Source organism: Meleagris gallopavo, chromosome 11, assembly GCF_905368555.1.
Source record: "Meleagris gallopavo chromosome 11, MGAL_WU_HG_1.1, whole genome shotgun sequence".
In the NCBI taxonomy this organism is placed as follows: Eukaryota; Metazoa; Chordata; class Aves; order Galliformes; family Phasianidae; genus Meleagris; species Meleagris gallopavo.
Genome location: NC_139414.1, coordinates 8,929,021 through 8,947,945, shown reverse-complemented (window position 1 = coordinate 8,947,945; position 18,925 = coordinate 8,929,021). Strand labels below are relative to the sequence as shown.

Below are 18,925 nucleotides of genomic sequence, written 5' to 3'. Positions count from 1 at the left end.
CTAATATTTTTCCCAGGAAATATCAAGCAGGACAAAATATTACAAGTAAAAAAAAATATAATAATCATCATCTAGCATTTTAACTCAATATTTTAATACAAAAAATTTTTAAAAGTACTCAAAGCAAGTACCTAACAACACATCTTTCACTCTTGAGAGTACAGCAGTGCTGTTTGTTTTTTTGATTATTTTTATTTAAAAGGTAACAAGGAAACAATGACACAAAGAAACAGGGCATCCTACTGGATTCATTGATTCACAGTTTTTCTGATAACAGACAATGGAACCAGTGGCATTGTGTGAAAAGGCAACAGGCAGGAAACAGGCACAAAGAAAGCATTCCATTTAAACATAAATTAAAAAAAAAATCTTTTTTTACTGTGAGGTTGATAAAGAGTGGAGCAGAGGTTGCCCAGAGAAATTGTTGAATCTCCATTCTTGGACATATTCAAAACCCACTGTTGTGTTCCTGGGCAGCATGCTGAGCTCACACTACTTTGAGAAGGAGTACTGGACTAGACAATCTCCAGAGGGCTCTTCCAAATTCAACTATTCTGTGAATCTTTAGCTACCAGGTATAAGCAAGTCAAACCCACAAAAATTGAAGTAACTTGGCTACTTGAGCAGAGCAGAAACATAACAAATGACTAAAAATAAAGCATATCTGTAAGACTAAGTTTATTGACTACGGAACTCAGGTTGTAGGCACATACCACACTGGATCTTTCCTTGTCTTCAGTCAGTGCCATACTCTACAGGTGTTATCCTTGCTCCCTAGTAATAAACACAATTTGAGGGAATTGTTTAGCTGTATTGCACAAAAAACTCAATTTTGTTAACAACTCAATTGACCAGCTACCTGGAAAACAGAGAAACCAGAAGGACAACATTTTTTTGTCCATGACTAGCAAAAGACAGCAGGACCTGCAGCAGTATTTTTCACTGTGATCATCCTGCACATGGATATTTGGGGGGTTCAGTGCAAAGGTCCAAGTAGTCACAAAACCTGCTCACATTTTCCCACAGAGGGAATTTTTGTCTGAAGTAAGTGAAACCTGAACAGGCTGCATTGTTCTGTAACATGCTCTCATTAAAAAAAGCTTTGTATCTTCCTCATCCAGAACTCCCTCACAGCAGCACAGTACAAGAGCATGACTTAGACACTGCTCTGTGGCTACCGTTGCCAACAGATGGTGACTTCATGCTTTGGTACAATTTTTTTCACAGCCATATTCATTTAAGCTTCAGTTCCAAAGTAAGTTATGGCTTTTCTTGACTGTGTTTAAGCAACTGTTGGCAACCTGCATTTGTGAGTGGCCCCACAACACTTTGCACTTTTAGCACAATAAAATTGAAAATGTGTTTCAAAACAAAGGAAAGAAAGAAGATAATTTGGGATACATCAGTTACCTGTAATGATTATATTGCCGTTGTAATTGAAAGCACAGGAGAATATCTCATCAGTGTGGCCCTCTAGTATCTGAAGGCAGTGTCCAGTAGCAGCATCCCAGAGTCGAGCTGTCTTATCAGAGCTGGCTGTTAGAATACGATTGCCCTTAGGGTTGAAACATATCTTTAAAAATATATAGAAAATAATTACATTACTTACCATGTTAACATGCCTGGAAAAGGAAGCATATCTAGAGATTAGAAAATGAAAACAGAAGACAATAAATAATGTAGTCTGCTAAAATTAGCATTACCACTGGCAGAATTATGTGGTTGGACATTTTGTACAAAGGTCCATATATAATGACCACACAAAAGGATCAAGATTTCAGATCATTATCCCCCAAGATCAGAATTGCTGTTGTTGTAACAACTTCATTTAAACATTATCAATATCCCAATGTAAAATATATGCATATTTTGTGGACAACTTTTTTAAATGACATATGTGTCTGTAATATCCAAACTCCCACTGAAGGCAACTTATTCTTCAGTACGTCTTCATATTTTGCTAAAGGTTCATTCCCTAAATTGCATGCATTTCCAGATAATCAGATTTATACATATTTTTAAGAACTAACCAGACAATATCAGGTTTATTATATAATGCATTATTGCTTAATGATTAAGGGCAAAATGCCTGTTCCCTTGAATAACCATCCCAAGTGATCACAGTTACACAGAACATCTGTAAAAGCAGATTAACTTTTCAGCATGCTCCAGGTAAGCAGATTCTCACCTGCAGCAAAGAAATCATACCAGCCCTGAGGATCCTGATGGATACCCTCCTTAACACTCTCACAGTACATACACAGCATATTTGCACGAAAGCTAGAGAAGGTTACCATTTGAAAGAATAATAAAAACTCACAAGCATTAAATAACATAAATAATATTCAAACTTCTGGAAGCAACTAAATTCATTTGGAGCTGAACTCCAGCATTTACAGTTCAATAGTTATAATAGAAGAAATAATAGAATAATTCAATAGAAGTTCAAGAGTAAATTCAAGACCAAGTGGTTCTTGAAATGGGCTCTGAGCTTCCAGGTATCTTAGGCACCGTGTATTTTCCCACAAAAGTATGTTCTTTTGATTCCATTCCATAAATCAAGTGTGTAGAGAAATAAAAGCAGTAAAGACCAGGAGGCCTGGTGGAAGTGAGGGATAAGGATGATGCTAAAAATCTCAGAAGGCAGTGGCCTTAAGACTTCACCAAGATACTCAAGTGCTTGTGCTCATTCTTTAACAGTATTTCTGTGTCATGGAATTAGTGGTGGCTTGGATGTTACACATAATTAAATTAGAAAAGGTAAGATCACATACAACTTACCTTTGAAATCTCACCTCCATGCCCTTCTAGTTTCGCAATGCACTTTTTTGTTTCTGCATTGTAGACTCTTCCTGATCCTGTTGTAGTAGATTAGGAGTCATTTGTTATTGTTAAATATGTATTTAAATAAGAACACAGTAGTAAGACCAGAAGGACCATATCCTCAGGTTTGATTTCAAAGGAAATACATGACAATCTTAACGCACTTTCTTTCAAGGATAATGTATGTGAAAAGGGAGTGTAATTTGGCTGGAAAAGGCTTACTTCTTAATGATTTCTGATGTACAGCTCCTAAAATGTTAACTCAAATGTCCACATCGAGTATGGACCACTGAAGTCCGCAATTTCAGAATCCACGTACTCCTTATTCAGAAAGCTTTCATTTTATTTCAGATATACATTCTATTTAGTAAGCTATTAATTATATTTAATAAGCTACTGATTGCATTTCAGAAAACTTTTTATATTGTCTTGAGCATTAATTGTGTAACTACAGCAGATGAGATCCTAATAGTGCTCCCCACCATCCAGTAACCTGTTCCTGAAAGTGCAAAATCAAAATAATGTGTGAGGAGAACATGGTATTATCATTATGTGCAGATGAATACAGAAAATTATTTATTGTGATTCCTAAAAAAAAAATAATAATAATAATAATAATAGTAGGCATGCTAAACAGTGAAAATTTTCACTGGGGAGAAATTCCAAAGTTTAAGCAAAACTTCCTATAATGCAACAAACAGAATCTGATCTATAGTTCCAAGTCATAACATTCTGCTTTGATCAACCAAAAACAAAGCAAAAGGTCAGAGATATTTTCGTAGTAGTTCCAGTCACTTCACTTACCATCAGCAGAGGCAGTTGCAATACGCTGGCCAGCATAATCAAAGCAGACATCCATTATTTCATCACTGTGACCGGTTAAAGTTGCTATATGTGCACCAGTCATAGCGTTCCACAGCTGCATAGGCAAATAAAGGCTTTTTTTTTTTTTTTTGCTTATTTTGACTAATATACCTGATAGATAGCTAGTTGATCAATTAAGTGACACGTATAAGTACTTTCTGAGGCCTGAATGAATGTACTAGCATGAAAAGAGTCATAGTTTTATCAGCTTAATGAAGCACTACATATTTTGTATTTCAGTGTATTGATTTCAGTGAACCTTAAAAATACATAATTATTTAATCGGACTTCACTGAAATGAAAAACTCATATAAGAAGCTCATAGGTTTTGCATTCAGTTACAATTTCTTTAAGGAATTGTATGTATTAGTTTAAAATAATGCTCTTCCATTTAGAAAAGACAGAGTTTTATGTATCAATAAGACAATGAGAAAGCTTCCATAAAAAAATAAACAGAAAAGAATTCAAAATATACAGCAGAGAGATACAAGAGCCCAAATTGAGGGAAAGAATTATTGTCTATCTAAACTGCTACAATATGTTTGTGCTACCTAAAGAAAGCGAAGAGTAGGTGCTTTTTTTTTTTTTTCTTTTTTTATTTCCCAAAATATGGGCATTTAGAATTCTTGTGGTTGGAGAGGTGAACTGCACCACACTTAAAAATATCTCTTTGTATGATATTCCAATAATTTATCCTGAGGAATGTCTTTCACAGTGTCCAGCTTTACACATGGCATAGTGGGCTCAGAGCTCAGAAGAAAGTCAGACATTTGATTCCTGCATATTGTGAGTCTCTTCTGATTCTGAAGAGCTAGATTTTAGAAAAGTTACAGCTTTGTCTGTTTTATAGCAAGTAAAACAAAGATGCTATAGATTTGGGTGCTCGTTTTTAAATGTTGGCACAGTACATTTGTCAAATTGCTGAGCATCTCCTTGTCAATATTATTTCAATTGCATGCAGACGAGAAATGGACTATCTCTCACCACTGAAACATAACCCTTTTGCAGTTTAACACTAACAATCACAGGCATTCATTAGAAGCAATCCAAATGAAGAACTAGCTCCTAGAGACCTGCCAAAAGTCACATGTGATGCTTGTGACACAAGTACCATGGGAAAAAAAATAAAGAGTAAGACTCAGGGACATGAACTGCAAAATAGTCCTTTTTGCACTAAAAATATAAATAAGTTGTAATGGCCAAAGCTCGCCCTTTAGTTTATCTTTACTGGGTGAAATTATAAACTACACTGTTATTAACTTACAGTAAAGTGTTTTAAATAGTCTAAAGTGGTTTTCTGAACAAAAACAGGGACTCACCAAATTCTATACAAAAACAAATTATTCAATGCATTATAATGCATAGTAAAAGATCTTATGATTTGGATGTTCAGTGCATCCTCAACTTTCTTACCATGCATGTTTTGTCCATTGATCCAGTGACAATAAGAGAACAGTCCCAGTTGAACTGTGCACTGCTAATTTCTCCTCGATGGCCTATTAAAATATGCAACATCCTGCAAAAAAGAGAATTTATATATTTTGTGTATATTTTGATATATCAATATAAGTTATAACCAAGCTTACAAAATGTCATAGGTAAGGTGTCAAATCTTCCTCATGTTAGCCATTAAAGCAATCAAATGGAGTGGTGCACCTCATTTAGCATCCCAGTACTACATTAGTTCCATTTTTTCTCCTGGACACAAAGGGGCAGTAAATAATCAAATGAAAGAGTCGTCCCTTTCTTCTATTCCAAAACTACTTTAATGACTGTATTGCCAATGAAATGACTTTTCAGTGCCAGAGATGGATTTATTCTGTTCATCTAGACACAAAGCATGTACACCAAGTTTTTCCACATTACTCTCCCTTGAGTATTCTGCTTGAATTAACTATTAACAGTGTCTTTTCAAAACTCCATATTACTAACTACTCAATCTAAATCTTTTATAAAATCCAATGAAGATCCAATGGAACTTAATCAGGTACTTAACATGAACTTGTACCCAAGTAACAGACAAATGACAGCCAAGCTGAAATATGATGTCTAATCCTCATTAATCCTAAAAACTTCTTGCTCCACAAGGACTGACAATACTAGTTCCATGAAATTGTTCAAACAGCTTTAGCTGAGTAGAGGGGTACAATTAGCCATTATTGCTTACTATGAATTAATGAGCACTATAAAGCAATGAACCCTAAAAATGATTAATGATGTGCATATTAAAGGATTAGTACCTTAGGATTTTATCATAATGTTAATAACATTGTATCATTAATAGAAAATAGCTTCAACTAATGGATAAACTAATGACTAGAAAAACAACTAAATGAGTTTAAGTAACTGAAATCTTCACATGCGATATGAAGGGTAACTAAATTAATATATATGCTAAATGAACAGTTCATAAAGCAAATCTCCTGAGCAACTGAATTCTCTACTTATTTGACAACAAAAATTGAATTATATTCATGTTGTTTTATAGATTCTTCTCTTTTAAAAATGTGAAGCTTGTATTCTACAGATCTTTGTATAATAATTCCAAATCAACAGAGAACAGTGAAATTCAGAATTTTGTGAACATATTATTTGGGCAGCAAGACTGCTGTTACTGTATTAGCTAACACCCAAAATACTTAATCATGAAAAGATTTGAAAAAACTTTGATTTCCAAATTTTGAAAAGACAATCCATGGCTTAAGTGTAAATCTCCACTGAATAAGCAGAATAAATAGCACAGAACCCATTATCTATCAGATTTAGAATTGGGAAGAACCAAGAAAACAGACTGGTGAAATGCCATGTAAAATGTTCCATTTAAGTGGAAACACATTGGGTTTTTCTCCAAGATATCACTATACACACGCTTTCCTTTTATTTACTAATTTCAGAGATATTTCACTTATTTTCACAAAGAAAAGAAAAAGAAAAAGTTATCTCTCTAAAAAAAAATAGAATATTTATCTTCATAAATTACTTTGTCAATAATCAGGACAATTATTTTATTATTCTGCTTACAATGAGTTTCCAGTTGAAAAAATACAAGGATTTATCAGGATAATACAACAAGCTCATGTTTAGCTATTTAATTATTATTTGTTGGCATTATAATCAAGACATTTTGTTCTCTACAGTGAGTGGGATCAAATTTTCTCCTCTTCATAAATATATACTGACATACAGGAGTGTGAGGAGGAAAGTGGACCATCTGTTATTTAAAGTCAATGTGACTACTCAAATTTTCCATGAAATACCATAGTTTTTTTTTTTCAATTATTATTATTTTAACTTGAATAGCTAGTTCCATCTAGAAATTCTAGACACCTACAAAACCACAAGTTTCCGTGCTGATGAAATATTTTCCTGTTTGGAGCATCCACTATGGTCTACCCATTGTGTCTGTCTCCTCAGTGCTCATGCATCTAAACCTGTTGCGTACAAAAACAGTTGGTGAGAGCACTTCTTTCTAGAAGAACAAAGGGAACTGAATAAAAAAAATGAAAAGATGAAGTAATACATATACTCTAAAAAGGCAAAGATACACCGTCTGTAATTTGTTTCATTCATTCAACATTTTCTCTCTCATTTTTCATTAAATATGCAATGTAAAATGATATTTATTAGTACTTTAGTACCTGCCAGTGACAACATCCCACACTCCTACTGTGCAGTCAAAGGAGCCGGTGATAATCCTGTCTCCGGTGGTGTTAAAAGACAATGCAACAATTTCTGCTGAGTGCCCCTAAGAGGATTTAAAAAAAAGGAGTTTGGGAATGAAAATACCACTTTTCTATTAGCTTATTTTCAGCAGCACAGTTTTTCTTCACCACTTCAGAATATTATTTACTGTCTTGCCCAATATATCGCAATTTTAACAGAAAGATCTACTGGACAGTGAAAGAGTCAATATCCCAACACCTGAAAAAAATCAGGCACACTGCTTAGGCAGTGAGAAATTGCTGGTGATACGTGAATAACCAGAGAAGTGACTGATATTTTCCATATTTGATTTAAGGAGAATCACATTGGTTCACCAATGCATACTGAAATCAGATGATTCATTTACAGTAAATTACAGTATGGCCTGTCTCTGGTCTCACTGGAGAGGCTTGGAAAAATGAGCATAAGCATATTTTTACACTTGTACATTCACACATTCCACTGCTCTTTTCTCTCCTAAGGGCTCTGAGAGAAAGCCAAAGGGGAAGAAAATGCCATCCCCATTGTATAGGCCATCTACACCAAGGAAGAAGCTTATGCTCTACATACTACTTAGGATTTATTCAAGAAAGATTGGAAACAATGTCAGCCAATCAGAACAAATAAAATCCTAGCAAGCCATGTAGATCAAAAAGAAATCATGATCTACTGGTAACTGAATAGTATTCCTCTGCTTGTAGGGCGAAGATAAATCACAAAGTAAGGTACTTGGATGGCTTTCTCATGCTGATGTTTACAGGAAGATAATCTCTGCAGATGCAACTTCTGACACTGATTTTTCTTAAGAGTTATTTTATGTTACTTCAGAAGAGGTGATAAATTGTTGTATAGTAACATTTTAATCAGCAGTGGAAGGCATTCCATCCTATAAAAGTAACGTCACTGAAATGAGAAGATCTGTCTTTTGATAAATAGGACTCCTTAAAAAACACTATATTTTTATCATTCTCTTCAAATTTTCCTAATGTTTTCTAACTGGGGTCACTATGAGACTACCTGGTAACAGAAATTCTCAGAAAGTTTTGAAACTGTAGCAATATTTTGTGAGTAAGAATATTTTTTTAAAAGCAGGAACAACTTTAAAAACATAAAGAATGAAAACATACTCTTAAAGTAAATACTACTTCTCCTTTCTCTATATCCCATAATTTGGCAGTGGTGTCCATGCTTCCAGTTGCCACCAATGTGCTCTGAAGATTAAACGATAAACATACCTATAGCAAGAAACATTGAAGAGAAAAAAGTGGGAAAAGGGCAAGCAGGTAATTTATATACATTTTCTCTAAAGGAAGTCACAATATTTCTAAACAAGAGAACAGTCTGAACTAATTTAATAGTTTATGACTTACAGAAAAATTACAAGGCTCTTCTGACAGTTCATTTGGAGTGCAACAAATCCTTACTCCAAAGCTCCTGCTCAAATCTACTGGACTCACAGAGACATGGAGCCCAAAGACACGCATGGTGTTGTATGGAAACACAGAGGAATAAGAAATATCCTTCCACACTCACTATTTCTGCAGTATGTCCTCTGAAAGTATGATAACATTTTCCTGTTTCAGTACTCCACAGTTTGCAGGTTTTATCGAAAGATCCAGTGGCAATCTTGTCACTAAATGGAAAAGCACTGTTTTTATTTAGAAGAAAAAAAATCTAACTTCAAAGACTCACAGTAGAACTCACAGCAACAATGCCTAGTCTTCAAAGCATGAAAGTATATTTCTACAAACTGTTGCTTTTAGTTTTAGCAATAGTTTATATTCATTAAATAGCAACTGCTCCTGTGTAGATTTGCAGAGCAGAGACTGGCAGCTGGGACCTTCTCTGCCTCTGCTTGTGTGAACATAATGAAGGGCAACTGCCACCACTTCAGCCAGCAGCTGTTCCCTCTGTGCAGCTCGACATGAGACAGAGGTGAACGAATCTGGAGTTCCTTGCAGGAAACTGCATGAAAGGCTTTATGCTCTCACATGCATTCTGCTGTACTACAAGATCCTAGAGCAGGATTTCACAAACAGAAGTTGCATTAAGGAGAAAAAATAACAGATAACCCGTGAGAAACATTAGTCATGAAGTTATCTGCTGTACTTCCAGAAGTATTTAAAAGCTACCTCATTTCAACTAATAGGGTTGGTTTGTTTGTACACTGTTAGAATCTGCTTTTTATAAGTAGAAAAGAGGGTGAGCTCTGCTCCTACTTAAGTTAGTGGAAGGGTTGTGAGTAATTGCAGCTAAAATAGAACTGAAGTGAGGTGCCAAAAAAATGTAGTGAGGGAGATGGTATTGAAGCCTAAAGATTAGTAGAAAAAAAAAGTTGATTTTTAATTGAAATTTTAATTTAAATGTAGCTCAAGGATCCCCTCAGGATGCATCACTTCTACGCTTCTTTGTTATAATCTAGTCACTGATCTTCGCACAGATTTTTGTCATACATCAGTTCATGTGAACTATATAAAACAAACAGGAAATAATTTCTATCTTATTTTGAAAAGAGGCAAAATGACTTACTTATACAAAAGCTCCCTAATGCAGAAAATTACAACAAAACTTCAGTATCTAAAGTAATTCCCTTCATCTAACAGGTGACAATTCTGACCTAAGGCAAACAGTAACTGCATAAAACAGAAGATGCACATATGCATATTTGACTTCCATACAGTGGCACCCTGTGGATTTTATAAAAATTACTCATCTCTGACACATTTATATTATGTCTTAGATCATAATAAATGCTTAATATGCATGCAATACAAAAAGTGGAAAAATCCACTTTTGTTATGATTTTATTTTTCTTTAACTGAAGTAACAAAAGCTTTGAATTTCTAAATATACTTTAAGCAGAAGATGTTCTTAAATGTATAAATGTATATACAAATAACATACAGTGTCATCCTAAGGTGATTAGCTGCAGTTGAACTTTTCCAACTCAGAATCTGAACTGTCTGAGACAGTCTATCTTATTTTAAATTATCAATTATGATTTATCTTAGAGAAAATGTATTTACCCATAGGGATTATTAAAAGCAATTGCATAAACAACGTTTTTGTGTCCCTCTAGTGTATGCAACTCTTCTCCTGACGCAGTATCCCATACTTTGCAGGTTCTGTCATAGCTTCCTGTGATAAACCTAAAACAAAGAGAAATTTATTTACTGTGAATACCATACTGCTCCTGTACTTACTCAAATAAGTGACTTCCACAGACTTCAGTTATCTTTATCTCAGACTCTGAATCTTTTCATTATTTCTAAAATACTGACTAATGACCACAGAGGTTCTTTTTCTTTTTTCTTTTTAATATTAGTGATAAAAAAAACCCTTGTTTCAAATCTTTAGTGTGCTTAATTAAAACACAAGTTGCTGCTTTCGAATTTTCAAGACACAAATGAAAAAACAATTAGGCATATGCTCTTAGTGAAATCAGTCATAACAAAATTCCACAAGAGAGAAAGTCCCAAACGAGTTTATGCCAATGACTGTCTGAGCTTTTAGTGATACTTGCCCTGTTGCCACAAAGGTCCTGTTTTGTGAAATATGGTAATCATCAATAAACTGTCATCTTGGGAGAAGAAAAAGACATCAACTGAATCTCACCCCTATATTTTGGCATCTCCCATTGGTTCTTCCATAGAAGATGAAAATCTAATCCCCAATCACGCCTGAAGTTGTTTATAAACAGCAAAAAGATGCGAGCACTGAATTTCACTTACAATTTAATTTACAAGTACCAGACTTCAATTAGGTATTACATATTTAGAATTTGAAAAGAACTTACCGGGAACCAGATTTGTTGAATGCTACATTTGTCAGTGGCAATATATGTGCCCTAAGTACCTAGGAGCAAGAGAAGAAAGTATTTGATATATTTTAAAAACAAGTAAAAAATCAAATTCCTCAAAATATTCAATAGGTCAATATTTTCTCCTCCTCCTTTTAGATTAGCAGTTATGTCTGTAATATATCAATCCCTCACTGAAACAAAAGCAAAACAAAAAACACCCATGCCTCAGCAGATTATTGCTGCAGATATTACATGGTATTGATTTCAGATTCTTATTTCACTTGAATGAAGTGTCTTTTCCCAATGTTTACTTCTCCTCTGTTCTCTCTGAGACCAGTGAAATAGCCCTAGGCCATGTCTGAAAGGCCAAAAACAAATGCCTGGTGACATCATTGATGAAAAAAATATGACAATTAAGCCTTAGATAGTAAAACAGATCTGACTGAACTGAGTATTTTGAAATATGTACGCCATATATAGGATGCTTTTGGCTATTATATGATTTTGTTTCCAAAAACAGGAAGAACAAAAACAGACTGCAGCTGTATCTTAGGAGATCATGACAGAAAAGCATATAGAACCATAACAAAGTTACTTATCCAAACAAAATTCGAAGAAGGGACTTAAAATGGATTTCTGCCTCTTTTGTTTAGGTTACATAGTCTACTGTTTTTCTAACATTGTTTCAAAGACTCTTTAATCAGACAAGTCTGTGTGCTTCATACAAATTACCCTGTACCTATAGTAGCAGACTGAAATCCACTAAGCACATATAAAAATAGTTTCAGCTAAAAGTCAGTGTGTCATGATACTTTGAAAATGACAACAAAGGAATGTTTGACTTACCGAGCTACTGACTAACAAGTAGCATTTGGTTTACATTTGAACAACTTATGCCTATTAAAAGCTTAAGTCTGAAGAGTAATAGTGTAAAACATGGGAAATCACAGCATCTGCTGACAGTGAGAGAGTGTTAAAAATACAGCAGTGGTCCGCTAGGTCTTCTCTGCAACATCATGAATGAAGAAGAAATTATTTATGAGCAATGCTATTTAATCACTGACATATTACCACAACTTTTTATTTTTATCTCTAGCTTTCTCAGCTGCCTGTCTCAGAAAGGAAAACAAAGGAAGATCAGAGATGTTCCAGTCAGAAAAGTAGGAACTGATGGAAGGGAAATGATCAGGCAAAGGAAAGAGAGAGATACAGAAAAGGTAGGCTTATGTTAAATTTCAGGTCACAGAATTAACACTATTGTTTCAGCTTCCAGTGCTGTAGTAACTTCAGTCACAGAACTCCAAGCCTGCAAGAACAGCTTGTGCAAATGATGCAATAACCAAATCCTAGGGTGATATTAGAAACATACCTCAGTTCTGCAAGTTACAGCAGACTGTTGCAGCAGTCCCTAAGATATATGCCAATCAGTATGGCATGCCATTGCTACCCAGCAGTTTCAAATCTGAGAGCTTGTTACAATGGCTTGTTTCTCTGTGCAGTGCCTAACAAAACACTATCACCACAATTACTGGAAATAGCAAAAGGAGGGGTTTACATCAGTGCCTATCTGCCCTCTTAATATTATGCTCTTGTGCAACACGAAAAAATATTTATTTCCAAACAATGCAAACACTGAAAAAAATAAAAATAAAAATCTTGCTCATACTGATCTCCTATATTAGTATTTCGGAGAAGTCTGAAACTTGTGTTTCATTTACATGCACAGAAAAGCATGTACTTCTAGCTACTTGAGAGAAAGAATTAAGCCAGAAGTGATTGGATTCCCTGCTTGGAGTATTTCCAAATTGATCAAACGTGGTTCTACACATAACAAACAAGTACATTATTTATTCTGAAATTTGGACATGCTATTGAGTATTTGTCAGTCTCTGTGATGAGCAAAAAAAAAAAAGTAAAAAGTTGTGAAAATTAAGTCATTAGCACAGCTGAGGGCATACCTTAAAGCACAAGAAAGACTTAACATTTAAGTTGTCTTGTTATACACACAAAGCTTTATTTTCAAGGTTGAATGTACAGATCTTTTGTATTATTCACTCAGATGTGCACTTCTGGTCAGAAGAATCAAAATTATAATACGTTATATGTATATGGCAACATTTCAAGTTCTCCCTTCTCTTATGCTTAAGGTAACAAGCAGCACTGACCAGCAATTTTTAACAGCTAGACATTGCCATCTGCTGACACAATAAAGACAGAACACTTAATTATTTCTGATTGCAACATGTAATCTCTGGAAGTAATTTTATTTTACTTTGCACAGTTAAATACAATTAAGTTTACTGTCTTCTGACAGACTAAATTCTGGATTTGAAGACCCAAAAGGTTGCCCTAGTCATTGCTCTTAAAAAGCTTCCCTATTTAAAATAAACTTACAAGTTGCTGTCTGTAAGCTGAGATCAAACCATAAGTATTCAAATGTTTACAACTTAAAAGGAAATCAGTTTAGCACAAAACAGCATAAACACAGCAACTATGATTCCCTTACTCAAAGAAAAGAAATGTGAATGAGGAGTAATGTAAAAAACAAAGATTCCTTAAGCAGTGTTATTATGGGCCTTGGGCCCAATGCTGAGATGATGTTTGGAAGGCTTGGCATATAAATTCCCTTAAAATTATTTCCTAGTAATGGTCTGCTGAATAAATTATTATTTTTAAGATCAACAATATTGAGTACATGACTAACATTACTTTTTTCATCAGCTTTCCAAGTACAAAAGATCAAATAACTCTTTTATTATCATTATTTCATGTATTATTCCAGTCCTATGGACAGGAATCACTAAATAAGGCTTGTATGAACCATAACCTTCTAATCTGCTATTTTAGCCAGTTTGTTGGCTCATCTCTTGGCTGGCAGAAAGTAATGACAACTGGTATGACTGTATGTATCTGAATACTTAAAACGAATATAAAGTTCCACAGAATGAAGAACAAGAACACAATTCTATAAAAAATATTCAGGGCCTTTCCCAGCAGCTAATTATTTGGATTCTACTTACTGACTTTCTTTAAATATAACTATGGGTGTTGCTCGTTCACAGAGTCACTTGTAAAGGAAGGTAATTATTTGTCTCACGCCCTTATATATAAGCCTGTGTAAATAGTGAGTCGGAATAATTACACCTCTGGCCTTCTGGGGGAATTCCTGACAGGCACAACCAGGCCAGATTCAGTCCCTCTAAACAGTAGAGAGGTAATCAAAAATACCCAAGAAATTAGTCATAAAATCCAAATTTTTGCTGTCAGGTACAACGTACAGCTGTAAAAACATAATCACAACATTTCAACTGAAACCCTCAAAATCTCCAATGTCATTTTAAAGATGTTTCTGACCTTAAAAAGATAGAATTTGTGGTCCTCTTGTTCCCCTAGTTTCTCTTGCAATCTTTGTACTAAACATATGACGTGTTCCTTGCAAGAAGCTGTGATGAGAGGTTCTTCTTTTTGAATTTCTTCTACTAAGGCGATGACATCTGTGCTAGTTATGAAGAAAAAGAAGAGCATTTCATCCTCTGGTAATTATAAATACAAGCATAGTGTTTCTTGCAGAGAAACAAAAGCAAGGAATTAAACAATATGCATTTATCTCATGGTGTAATGGCTTATAGAAATATGAATAAATCTTTCCTGGTTTCTTTACCTCTGTCCATCTTTACTAAAACATTTCAGTAAGATTTAACTTTTAAAACTTTAGCTTGGTAAGAACTTTACTTTCTTGAAGGGTTTCCGCAGAGGGTCAGACATGGGATCTGTGCATCCAGAACTGACAGTCTGGGAATACATATTTAAAGTCAAGTGGAGCTTCATAAATTCCCAATGAATTTCCCATGAAGTAGCAACAACATAAATAAGATGTGGAGAGTGTTAAAATGATCTCTCTTTGTGGCTTCACAAGTGTATGTCTGTTCCTGTAATTTTTATTTATTATAACAACTTCCAAATCATGGTCCACAGTTCACTAGTGCTCATGGAGCACCCAAGAAGTAGTTCATCTTCTCATATTATCAAACTGCTGACTCCTGGCCATCCATGATTAAACAGAGGGTTGACAATACCCAACAGTCAAAACACAAACACACACTTATAACTACTGAGGAAGCCCAGACTTTCTGCTAGCACATAAGTAGAAAATTTACTTCAGACTTCAATGATTTAAGACCTCTAAACAGAAGACACTAACATCCCCACCAGTCAGTATCTTCTTAGTGTTTATACTCCTGATAATACAAGACAACTTCTGTCTTTCACAATATGACTCATTTTATCCAGAGTACTGTGCTGAACAGTAGACAAAAGACAAAGTAGACAAGTAGACAAAAATACATAATTTTTAAATGTGGATGTGTTAGCTTGCATGTGCAGGCTACATTGACTACTAATTTTGCCCTCTCGCAAGAACTCTTTCATGTGAGTGTTTGTATTAAGAAAGACAACCATATAACATCATGCCTTCCTGCCTAACAAACTCAATGGATTTTGGCAACTTTATTTAATGGTGGCATTTTTCTTTTGTTGTTTTTTTTGAAATTCTACCTACTAGAGCTTGCTGAGTAGAGTATAGGCTGACTGTTATGATCAAAACTGTGACTAAAGCTCTTAGCTTTTTTCTTTTTCATTTTGGTTTCCTAGAGGAAGGACTCACGTGGAAAAAAGCCAGAAGAAACAGTTTGAAATCTGCATAAAACCTGATAAACTTTCCATAGTGTTGAAAGCCAGCAAAAAAGTTCTATGAAAAACTCCATTAGATATGACATGGAAGTTTGTGAATTGTTCCATAACTTTTAGGTGTGCAAATATTTGATGTGAGTGAATGAAAGAGCCAAACTTCTTGTAATAGTGTCAATTGAGAGGACAATGGTCATAAACAAAACAAAAACAACAAAACAGGAAATTCAGTGTCCATTCAACTCCCTCTCCCCCAGAGACAAAGAAAAGACAAAAACTTTTTCAGACACAATGGTGGTCAAACAACAGGACAGGTTTCCCAGAGAAGCTGAGGAGTCTCCACATATGGGGATGTTCAGAATTGAACTACAAAGAGTTGTGCTCAATCTGCCCTAGTTGCCTGTACTTTTTATGTTCTCAGGAGGTCCTGATCAACTTAAACAATCTTCTGATCCTGTGACATACTTCTATTCTATAACTGACTGCACAGCATTATCAGTAATGCTGGTGTATGAGTTAGATGTAGTAGTATTAAAGCAATGTCAGCACAGTAACTTCTTAAGTCAATATTATCAGTGCAACAAACATCTTATTCTTCACAGGGAAGACATAAGAGTTTTCAATTGGTGCTTTCCACCTGCCCAAAAGCCAGAGCCTGAGGTTATTGAAGACTGCTCCCTGCACAGTAAACCTCATTTCCTTTCTCATTAAATTAACTCTGTCTTTTATGTTACTTAAGTATATCCTATTAAACTTTAATCTATACTTAACACACACTGCATTTTTTATTCTTCAGTGTGGTCTATTCTTCACCTTTACATACATCACGATCCTGAAACTTCTTTCAACACCAGCAGATGATTAGATCACTGGATTATGTTCTCTTGTTTTTTCAAAGAACCCAACAGCAATTAGGCTCCTAACAAAAGAAACAGAAAATTTCCATTTCCACTGCTTTTGACACATGACTCTCACTTTCTCCACACAAACACAAGAGAGGAAATTATCTGTCTTACACTACCTTGCTTATGGCTGTTATGAGGATTAACGAATCAAGAGGAGAGCTCTGAACTGACATGCAGTTGGTTCCAGTGACTTCAGCAGAGGTCGTGTAAAGCAGTGTATGGGGATCTGAGTCAGACCAACTTTTTGAAAACATTCTGAAGTAGCATTACAAGACCTAACTGCTGCTCAGTGTAGCATTAACAAAGGCATTGTAAATCTCACTGTATCTGACGGCTTAGTATAGGCATCTTGATAACTAGCATTCTGTGAGAAATACAAGAGGCTCTAACTTTGAACAGCAGCACAAAGCAGGATGGAATGCAAGATTTTCTATTTCGAGTGCTAGGAGAATGATTTGGCTGTGCATTTTCTCATCTGTGTGTGTGTTTTAGTGAAAAAAGACATCATTGACCTCCACTATGTTTAAAACAGACAAATGGAGTTGTATGTGAATGCAATAAAACAGCAAACAGCTCTTCTTTCTGAAATAAATACTTACTGAGGATTAAGATCAAGTAGATCTATAGATCTGGTCTTCAGCTCACCACCTTCTACATATTCCAGAATAATTCCTTATTAAAAAATAAAATAAAATAAAGAAGTTATAAACATGTCTTAATTAGATGATGTGGCTTCCATAACGCAGACAGTTCTCGTGGCTAGCAGGAGGCCCGGCACTCGCACAGTGCTGAACAATCCTGAAGAGATAACGCATATTAAACATCCCTACCTAAAATATTTACGCTCCATTTTCAATTCTAGAAATTAAGAAGGCTTATGAGTTTGGTTGGGTATTTTTTGCGTTATTTCACCAGCGCTCTTTTCAAGCAAGCCGTACTGAAGGCACTGGCTGCAGTTCACTCTCTCGCGCTGTAGGAAAGCAGCTCGCGCTGCCGGCTGCCTGCAGAACACGGCGGGCTCCCCGAGCTCCAGCTGGAGGCACAACGCGCCGCTTCCTGCTGTGAAGCAGCCGCTCGCATAATTCTGCCGCCCCTCCGCTTCCCGGAGAAAAGGATAACTTGGAGGAACTTCGGCACCGTTCTGCGTGCGGCCAAGGCTGCGAGGCGCCGGGGAAGCCTGGGCAGCCGCGGCACCCGCAGCACCCACACCCGCGGTTTCACGGCCGCACGTGCGCGACCCGCTCCGGCCCGGCGCTCAGAGAGCACCCGGCGGGAAGGCGCCCCTCCCCGCGCGCACACACCACTCCGCGCTCACAGGACCGACCCCCACCCCACAGCAGCGCCCCACAAGCCCCAGTCCCGCACCCGGCGGGAAGTAGCGCAGCAGCAGCCGCTTCGGCCCCATCTCCTCCGCCTGGGGCTCCGTTACCACGGCAACGGCCAAACAGAGCCTGCGCGCATGCGCCGCCGGCTGCCATCACCTGGTCGTTGCTGGTGGTTACCGCTGCGTCCTGGCCGGGCGCCTCACTGTCGGTACTGCAGCGTTTTCTGCCGTCTCCACGCTCAGCTAGCCCTGATCTCCTAACAGAAGGGCCTGCGCAGGTCCTGGCAGGTTAACTGCAACAAATTAAACAGCAATAGGGTCTCATAGCCCGTAGCAATGATGGGGCCGCCTGGAGGGGGTTCAGATCAGTGTTCAAGCATACGTGACTTCTGCAAAGCAGCCGTGGGGCTCCCTGCAGGTTGACTTTGAAGGCAGCCCTTTGGTCTTGGGAAGCCAGGAAGTTAAACACAATGGCAATTCCAGGTTTACTGTGCAACACAACTGGGGTTTTGGTTTGATCTTTTGTCTTATTTGTACGTGGAAGGTCAGTTATCTCAAGTCAGATGGGAAATATTTTTATTGAAAGCAATTAATCTAAACAACCTTCTAACAGAACTGACTTAGAACAGTCCTGTTCAAATATAACTTGGTGGTCTCCAGTGGCTCACAGCCTTTTGAATTTGTGTACCACGATACTTATCTGTCCTAATTATAATTTCTGAATATAAATATTTTTCTTCTAACGTAAATGACACTAACAATGAACCTGGACATGCTTCCTACATGAACTCCTTCCTCTCCATTCTTCGTAAACACAGT

The 18,925-nt window shown here is 36.4% G+C and overlaps 1 protein-coding gene across 3 annotated transcripts; it reads right to left on the bottom strand.

Annotated features, from left to right (window-relative positions):
- Positions 1-72: 72 nt before the first annotated feature.
- On the bottom strand, positions 73-18,288 carry DAW1 (dynein assembly factor with WD repeats 1). Of its 3 annotated transcripts, none has more exons than XM_085233178.1 (13): positions 18,148-18,288; positions 17,382-17,454; positions 14,546-14,690; positions 11,186-11,244; positions 10,416-10,538; positions 8,923-9,022; positions 8,517-8,624; positions 7,326-7,432; positions 5,101-5,203; positions 3,628-3,742; positions 2,782-2,858; positions 1,411-1,555; positions 73-774 (listed from the first exon to the last, which is right to left on the bottom strand). In XM_085233178.1, the coding sequence occupies exons 1-13, from the start codon at positions 18,185-18,187 to the stop codon at positions 740-742; spliced, it is 1,230 nt and encodes a 409-aa protein (XP_085089304.1). In that variant the 5' UTR covers positions 18,188-18,288; the 3' UTR covers positions 73-739. The 3 variants fall into 3 exon arrangements, with proteins under 3 accessions (XP_085089304.1, XP_085089303.1, XP_085089305.1); XM_085233177.1 differs by having other exon boundaries at positions 1,411-1,573; positions 18,148-18,287; XM_085233179.1 differs by lacking the exon at positions 73-774 and having other exon boundaries at positions 1,430-1,640.
- Between the last annotated feature and the right edge of the window lie 637 nt (positions 18,289-18,925).

Bases quoted from the DNA above. Each gene is read 5' to 3' on its own strand.
- DAW1 (XM_085233177.1), bottom strand. From the start codon at position 18,187: ATGGGGCCGAAGCGGCTGCTGCTGCGCTACTTCCCGCCGG. The intron at 17,455-18,147 runs GTGCGGGACTGG...TTTTTTAATAAG, and splicing joins GCTGCGCTACTTCCCGCCGG to GAATTATTCTGGAATATGTA. The intron at 7,433-8,516 runs GTATGTTTTCAT...AAATCCTCTTAG, and splicing joins AAGTAGTATTTACTTTAAGA to GGGCACTCAGCAGAAATTGT.